Raw genomic sequence first — 9,094 nt, forward strand, 5'->3', positions numbered from 1 at the left:
TTGTGGGAAAATTCACACCGTTCCTTAATTTTGTTCATTCCTTCAACATTGTTTCGCTGGAATAAGATTGTAGTTTTAGTTAAATCTAGGGTATGTTTAATGTTAGGTTAGTTTAGGTCGGGGCCGGGTTTCCGTAATTAAGAAGAGTTCGCACCGATACCACGCCGTAGCAACACCTGTTTCTGTGATGTCCAGCTGGCCTGTCGTCTGAGCCGCTATTTCACCAGCATTCAACTCTTGGTCTAATTATTTTCATTGTTCTGTTATTTATCTGTTCCTTGGTTTGAGTACCCGATATTCTTTCGTAACTTCCTGCTGCCACAGTTGATGCCACTTTCTGCAGTTGTCACTTCCTGCTGCCACAGTTGATGCCGCTTCATGCCACCACAATTGATGCTACTTTATGCCGCCACCTAATGTTACTTTCACCTCCAGTAGATTGATTAATTTGTGGGAAAATTCACGCTACTGCTTAATTTTGTTCATTCATTCAACATTATTTCGCTGGAATAAGATTATAGTTTTAGCCAATTCTAGGGTAAGTTTAATGTTAGGTTAGTTTAGGTCGGAGCCGGGTTTCCGTAATTGAGAAGAGTTCGCACTGATACACCACCTTATAGCAACACCTGGGGCCATACTTTCAAAACTCGCTAAGTGAACGTAAGTACTTATATACGCTCTATTTTCTTGTCTATGATGGTGGATTTTGCTTGAAAGGCCGTCAATGATTGGCTGATGAACTTACGATCTCTTAACTTTTTTTGAAAGTAAAGGCCCTGATTCTGTGATGTCCAGCCAGCCTGTCGTCTGCCGCCGCTATTTCACCAGCATTCAACTCTTGGTCTAATTATTTTCATTGTTCTGTTATTTATCTGTTCCTTGGTTTGAGTACCCGATATTCTTTCGTTTTGTTAATTTCGCCCGAATCTATGCTTAATTATCGTGTGCGATGCTTTAGACTTCAATTGTCTAATTTATTAAAATTTAACTTTAATTATGCAACTTTAAGTGGATGCGGCTCAAACGCAAGCTTTTGTTTTAGAGATCACGCCTAATCGCTTTAACTTCAATCTTACTTCAACGAACCAATCTTCAACTTTTCTTACTTTATTTCCGTCTGAAGCATCCATCAGCTACTACAGTTTTTTCATCAAATTCAATTCTTCCTTAAAGTGCATTGCCACACTAAGTGGCAATTTAATCGCAGGTGAATATATTTAGTTTACTATAACCTCATTTGAATTAACTGCTTCAAATTGCTCGATGATTTTTACCTTGTCTTCTATGATCCATTCATTCAAATCAACCAATTTTTCACAATATGAACCGCTAAGCTGGTGCGTGTAGCTATAGTGGCGACTCAGACGCTTCTACTTACCTGTTGCCGCTGTACTTCCCTTGACGCGGCTCCAGCCATTTATCCTTTCTTGGCTTTTAATTTTGTCGAAATAAATCCGTAGCTCTATGAATACAAGCATTTAAAATTTTAGGTTCAAGCTTAAATTCAATTAATTCCTCCTTTCAATAAAATTTCACAACGTGTAACTTGCTTAACTAGAATTAGCACTGAAACTATTGTATGAAATTATTCATAAATTCATTATTCAATCCTAAATTATTCATAATTTATTTATTCACTATTGTATTCCTTCTATTAAGATATTACTTTTTGGCGAAAAGACACGTTCCCAATTGTAGCTCATAAATTATTCATAAAACTCTCCTACTTCTACTGACATGACCTTCAATAGACGTCGTGATTCGGTTCTTGCGTCGTCGCTTGCGATGTTATGTAGCCATAAAAACTTTCCTAGCGATGAATGGCCGATACTGGGTTTATTGCATTGCTATTTGGTGATCGTGCTCCACTTGACGAGCTTTCTTCATCGGCAGGCCCTGTCTGCCAAGTGCGTTCACCGGATTACTTGAGTTATCCACCAAAACATCTAATACTATATAGAAATGTACATACTAGAAGCACATACATTTAATAATTCTACGTACCGGAAATACAACCTTGAATGTATTAATTAAGTTGTGACTTGCACGAAAACAGTAGCGGCTTCGGTATAGTTTTATTTAAATTTATGTGATCCAACTCTTCGGCATTAATTGGCAAAGGTATAGAACCATTGCTTAATCCATATTTTTCAGAATTCACGTAAGTTGTGTTGCCTAAATGTGAATTTCAAAATGTCCTAATGATGAATATTAGATGCTGTTAACTGATTGGATGCTTGGTCATCAATATCAATTAGAAAAGAAGGGGAACTTGCGTCCTTCCAAACGTAACTTTCAACCGAATTTGAAGAATTTAATCATTATTAATCCACTAATTGAGTATTTTAATTCATGATTGAGATTCAATTAGTAAAAACTCAATTCGATCAATTGTTCTGAACTCCGATTCGGGCCGAGCTCAGTGAAAATATTGATTGTTTATTCGTGCCTCCAGCCATATTAATTGTACACTTCCGCAAGTTCCGCATTTCCAGAAATTTGAATTTTCAAATATTTTAAATAATGATCACTTTACTAAAACAGTGAAGCGGGAATTTTTCTACAGTGAAAATTTTCCTTTGTATTAAATACTTGATTGTTGTATTCCTAAACCTTGAAATACGCGAAAAAATTCTTCCACGCTTCTCTGAATGACATATCAAAGTAATACAAGATTCCGGATTGAGAATAATTGTAAAATTCGTGGCATTACAATGCACCAATGTAAACTATAAAGTAAGACAAATTTTCTCCCACGTTCTCTGAATTGCGTGTGGATGTTTTCCGAATTCTAATTTACTGAAACAATATTGATAAATTGCTCGGTTATTCAAATATATATCAATTCCTTCACAATTTCCGTTGCTAATCGGGACGAACATTGAAAATATGCCTTCAATGAGTTTCAAATGCGCGGCCTTCAAGAAAAAACGTTAAATTTTACAAAACTGAGGAATGATTCGGTGATGGTAAACAACCATAGTCTGGCCACCGATAATGCGACCATGATAATTGATAGAGTTGAACCTCTTATCTGAACCACTTAATGAATTAAGTGTAAGCTGCTACAAACCGCCGCCGAGGCTTGGTCGTAAATCGTCCGTACTTGTCCACAGTGGCGGCTATAAATTGTCTACACCCGCCAAATTAGGGGCTACATTAACAGCCGTACATCAAGAGCGACTGCACGGCTCAAAATCATCATGGCCGCTACAACCGTTCTTCTGAACCGTCTTCCTGGACCTTTAATTACCCGGGATTTATTTTATTTTTCAGTAATTATCTTCATTTTTGGTAATTGATGACGGGTAATTATTTGGTGAAACTTGATGACGCGTGATGTATTGTGAAGCCAAGTGATGAGACGTGGTGTGTCTGACGCGACAGATGAGACAGCACGACAGATGAGACAGCACGACAGATGAGGCAGCACGGCAGATGAGACAGCACGACAGATGAGACAGCACGACAGATGAGACAGCACGACAGATGAGNCCTGGTGGCTTGTGGCACTGCCTGGCTGCTGCCGTAGCCATCCTGGTGGCTTGTGGCACTGCCTGGCTGCTGCCGTAGCCATCCTGGTGGCTTGTGGCACTGCCTGGCTGCTGCCGTAGCCATCCTGGTGGCTTGTGGCACTGCCTGGCTGCTGCCGTAGCCATCCTGGTGGCTTGTGGCACTGCCTGGCTGCTGCCGTAGCCATCCTGGTGGCTTGTGGCACTGCCTGGCTGCTGCCGTAGCCATCCTGGTGGCTTGTGGCACTGCCTGGCTGCTGCCGTAGCCATCCTGGTGGCTTGTGGCACTGCCTGGCTGCTGCCGTAGCCATCCTGGTGGCTTGTGGCACTGCCTGGCTGCTGCCGTAGCCATCCTGGTGGCTTGTGGCACTGCCTGGCTGCTGCCGTAGCCATCCTGGTGGCTTGTGGCACTGCCTGGCTGCTGCCGTAGCCATCCTGGTGGCTTGTGGCACTGCCTGGCTGCTGCCGTAGCCATCCTGGTGGCTTGTGGCACTGCCTGGCTGCTGCCGTAGCCATCCTGGTGGCTTGTGGCACTGCCTGGCTGCTGCCGTAGCCATCCTGGTGGCTTGTGGCACTGCCTGGCTGCTGCCGTAGCCATCCTGGTGGCTTGTGGCACTGCCTGGCTGCTGCCGTAGCCATCCTGGTGGCTTGTGGCACTGCCTGGCTGCTGCCGTAGCCATCCTGGTGGCTTGTGGCACTGCCTGGCTGCTGCCGTAGCCATCCTGGTGGCTTGTGGCACTGCCTGGCTGCTGCCGTAGCCATCCTGGTGGCTTGTGGCACTGCCTGGCTGCTGCCGTAGCCATCCTGGTGGCTTGTGGCACTGCCTGGCTGCTGCCGTAGCCATCCTGGTGGCTTGTGGCACTGCTTGGCTGCTGCCGTAGCCATCCTGGTGGCTTGTGGCACTGCTTGGCTGCTGCCGTAGCCATCCTGATGGCTTGTGGCACTGCTTGGCTGCTGCGTTTGTGGCTTCTATCGAGAAAGGGTAAATTTATACTACAAAGGAGGCAAAACTTTGAAAAATATTTTCATCATCGGTGGCTGAATACGCGGAAACATTTCATTTATTATGCTGGGGTATTGCGCCTTCAATTTCAAAGCCTGACTGTCAAAATAAAGCAATTTGATTTGTGACTCCTTCAGCCCTTACCAATAATAAGCAAGTTTATTTATGATAGAAATGTTTCCTCATTGTAAATCGTGAACGTCTCATCGCCGGCCGACCAATGGCATATGAATGACCACTAATAATTCTGAGGATATTTCCGTATGGGTATGTGAACGAGTCGGGAAGCTTGACTGGAGCAGTTATATTATTTGCTGAGTCAGGGCAGTTGCTGAGACGAAGTCTCGAGAAGTAAAGCCTTCTGGGTCTCATCGTTTGTTTGGCTTTATGTTTGGCTGTATTACTGCGAAGCTCTAAGCTACCATCACTGCTGTTCATTTATATGTGTACATAAATAATTTTATGCAAGTTTGATTGAAGACCAGAACATGCTTTTTATTAACAATCTTCTTGTTCGTCTTTTCAACGTTTATTGCTGCGAAGCTCTGAGCTACCATCGAGGCAGCACGACAGATTCGCCGCTGTTCATTTATGCGTGTACATAAATAATTTTATGCAAGCACTATAATAAAATAGATTAACTTATCGAAAACCGAGATGCGCAAATAACTTCATTTCATGTCTGGATGTGTCAAAACTGTGATGCGAAAATACATGTGTCTCTCGTGTGAGTGTTTATGTAAAATCTTGCGTCGCAATAACAGTCGCTACAAATCTCTGATTATAGCTGCTGCTCAGTTCTGCGTTCTTTTCTTCATTATAACGAAACGCGTGGGCAGGCAAACGTACTCGCGTTACTTGGAGCGAGAGCGCGGAGTAATATACTCTGGAGAACCGGAATGCTAACTAATACTTGTAGAGAGGTAAACTACTACTTCTAATTATACTTATACTGCTAGTAAAGCCGGCTGATGAGGGTTAAAGTAGTTGTACCATTATGGAGAATTGTAGCAGTGGAGCAGGGAAGTGCATCACCTGGAGCAGCAACATGGAGCATGTTGGGCGGTGCAGCAGGGAAGTGCAACACCTGGAGCAGCAACATGGAGCATTTTGGGCGGTGGAGCAGGGAAGTGCATCACCTGGAGCAGCAACATGGAGCATGTTGGGCGGTGGAGCAGGGAAGTGCAAGCAGGTGAACTCGCGGCCTAAAGCGGAACGGCTTCACTCAGGCCGCCTCGCTGCCCCGGGCACGATGTCCTGTCGACATATACGTCATGTTGGCCGAACTGAAGGAATCATTTCATTCTAAATATATTTTTTTAAAGATTCCGTTTCTGCAATTGCATAGTCGAAGGATCTCGTATGATGTTAGCTGTCTCATCAATTATTCTTCCGAGTTATGAAGAAAATTTTATGAAGATGACCGAATTGTCGCTTTAATTTTTTTATTTAAAATATAATTCCGAACGACTGCAGCTTTTGGATTGCCTTAAATCGTTAGCCGATGTTTTTTTTCGCCGCTGACGCTCACATGGTCGTTAATTTGGCTTGAATTGCTATTATTTATTTACAATTACGATATTATTCGGTGCTTGCAAAGAGCGATTATTAATATTCGTAGTATTACTAGTAGTCATTTTTGATTCATTTTCTTGTTAGTATTAGTATGTCGTATTAGAGTAGTATTTTGTTAGTACCTACTAACTATATTCATTCCCTTCAAATAATGATTGGTTTGTAGAATTTTCATTGCATAAGAACTTACTTAATTGCTTCATTCCAATTTCGCTAATGAAAATGTAAAATAATTCGTAAAACTTGTTTTACTTGTGTGCAAAATTGATAGTTTAATGCAAATCCGGCTTCAACATTTCAACATTGTAGCTCCGTAATGACATTGCATGTATTACATGTCCAAATATTCCCAACCTAATCATAATGCGAGACAAATCTCGCTTTGCTGCACGTGATTTACACGGCCGCTCTCCCAGCATTATTCTTACAACGCGACCTCCCAGTACAGGGCGCCTGCGGTGTATGAAATATGTCAAAAAATGAGCTATCTAGACCCGGTCGTGAATGAATTTTATCGAAAAATGCGCTATGTTGACCTTATGCCTGAAACAAACAAATTATGCGTATGCAGACTTTGAGCCTGAATTATGTAAAGAAATGCGCTAATCTAAAGTTTTGTCGCCGAGGATACTGTTACCGGATTTCGAACGGCACCGATGATTCGCTGTCGTATAATGCAGCGGCCAATATTGTGTGGCCATCAAAGGCTTCCATATCATTGCGATCATCGAAACTTGCTTTATTTATTGTGTACAATTGTGCCTAGCTGTAGTTGGCACCCGTCTGTTTTTTTTATATCACTACATTGTATTATTAAGTGTGCCTCAGAAAAGTAATTTTTCTAATTCTAAATAATGCGTTGAATTGACTACTATGCACTTGCTACAGACCGCTGAGTTAAACACGTTTTCTCTCCTATTGGGAAACTTTTTCTGCAATTATTGATATGGCCTTTAGTTACAACCAGTGCGGAAATAAATACAAAAATGAACGCAAACTCTTTCCACTTCAAGGAAATTTAGCGCTAGAAATTAAAGCCAATGCACGACTGTAAAAAATGCACGACTTCATGTCGATCTTTTTCTGGTGAATCAGAGGCACTAATTAATGGTTCAATGAGACGACGCGGCCTCGTTAAGCAGACTTGTTAGTGATTGCTGACGTCACTGCAATCACCGCTGTGCAAGATTGTCTCTAGTTTAATCGATCGATTTTTTCTCGTGATTTACCAGGACTATTGGGCCATTGTTGACTGGTGATATATAGCTTCTTAAAACTGTGCTGAATAAGTTTTGTGTAATCATTTAACAATAACCTTCAGTGTTCTCACAATAGGACAAAGATTTTTGTCCAGCGTCCGCTGTTTCTGCATAAGTTGTGATCGCCTATTGTTTAAGTTGATACCACGTAATTATATTATATCTTCTGTTCTGGGTCGAACTCAAATTAATTGCTTTCATCAGTGCATTCATAATCATTCATATCGTATATGGACAATCTTTTCCGGTCCCCACAATCATTAAACAATAATAAATAAAAATAAAGTATCATCCCCTACAACCTTGCCCCTACCGGCGTTTTCTTTCCTTTCGGGACTCACGATACCCCGCACACCCTGGTCCCCAGATGGTCGGGACTCGCGGTATCCCCCCCACCCTGGTCCCCAGATGGTTGGGACTCTCGGTACTCACACCCTGGTCCCCAGATGGTCGGGACCCACGGTACTCACACCCTGGTCCCCAGATGGTCGGGACTCACGGTATCACCCACACCCTGCTCCCCAGATGAATGGGACTCACGGTATCCCCACACCCTGGTCCCCAGATGGTCGGGACTCACGGTATCCCCCACACCCTGGTCCTCAGATGGTCTGGGCTTACGGTATCCCCACACCCCGGTCCCCAGATGGTCGGGACTCACAGTTCCCCCACACCCTGGTCCCCAGATGGTCTGGGCTTACGGTATTCCCCACACCCTGGTCCCCAGTTGGTCGGGACTCGCGGTATCACCCACACCCTGGTCCCCAGATGGTCGGGACTCACGGTATCCCCCACACCCCTGTCCCCAGTTGGAGACTCACGGTATCACCCATACCCTGGTCCCCAGATGGTCGGGACTCACGGCATCCCTCACACCCTGGTCCCCAGATGGTCGGGACTCACGGTAGTCCGGTAATTAGAGTCTTCGTCGCGTGAATAATCCGCGGATGTGGACGCATTTCCGTGGGGCGGTCATGCCCAGGATTTCTATTAAATTATGCATGCAAATTAGATCGGTGGGATTATGGCTCGCCTGTGATATTGGACCGCACCGCTCGAATTCTGCAAGAAAACATAGGCCGTCGTCGGCACGGCCTCCGTACGACAATATCAACACAATTAACACAATAGCTGTGGCAGTTGTTCATTTCACTTATACAGTGCTATTCCTACCCGAGGTGCACGTTATTTAGACAAATTGATTAAACCATTTATCATTGAAGTTCTTTCATGTGCTATGTACTATTTAGATGGAATGTACTATTTACATGAAATGCTTTTTAAAACGACTGCAGTAGTAACCGAGTTTGTTCCATTTCAATTAGATTAACAGGTATTTGAAAAACGCGAACAAGTTTCTTTGTACAGGCTTTGCACACACCAACGCCTCGTCGCAAAGACGCAAACTAAACCGATTTGAGGTTGATTTCAGAAGCCACACAACTTGTATTTCTACAAGGAAAAAGATTGGTGAATTTTTAATTCGAATGAGCCCGTAGCAAACACGCTCATTTCAGTAGCATTCATAAGTGATTTAAGGCATCTTATGGTCGGCCGATTAATATTCACTGTATATCCGAAAAAGGTTCGTTGGCAAGGTTCATTTTGGAAAAGATCTTCTAAGAGGCCGAGGTGCTACAGACTCACGGAACATAAGGGTCGCGTTTCAACTTATTTCATATTGTTAATATGAAATAAGTTGAATAATATGTTAATAATATGTTAATATTGATTATTATATATAA

At 43.0% G+C, this 9,094-nt stretch overlaps 1 protein-coding gene across 1 annotated transcript; it reads right to left on the minus strand.

The window, feature by feature from the left end:
- Positions 1–3,272: 3,272 nt before the first annotated feature.
- Positions 3,273–4,397, minus strand: LOC108669959. The gene has a single exon (XM_018157404.1). The coding sequence runs from the start codon at positions 4,395–4,397 to the stop codon at positions 3,273–3,275; it is 1,125 nt and encodes a 374-aa protein (XP_018012893.1).
- Between the last annotated feature and the right edge of the window lie 4,697 nt (positions 4,398–9,094).

The sequence above is a fragment of the Hyalella azteca genome, unplaced genomic scaffold (genome assembly GCF_000764305.2).
Source record: "Hyalella azteca isolate HAZT.00-mixed unplaced genomic scaffold, Hazt_2.0.2 contig15609, whole genome shotgun sequence".
NCBI classification, from domain to species: domain Eukaryota; kingdom Metazoa; phylum Arthropoda; class Malacostraca; order Amphipoda; family Hyalellidae; genus Hyalella; species Hyalella azteca.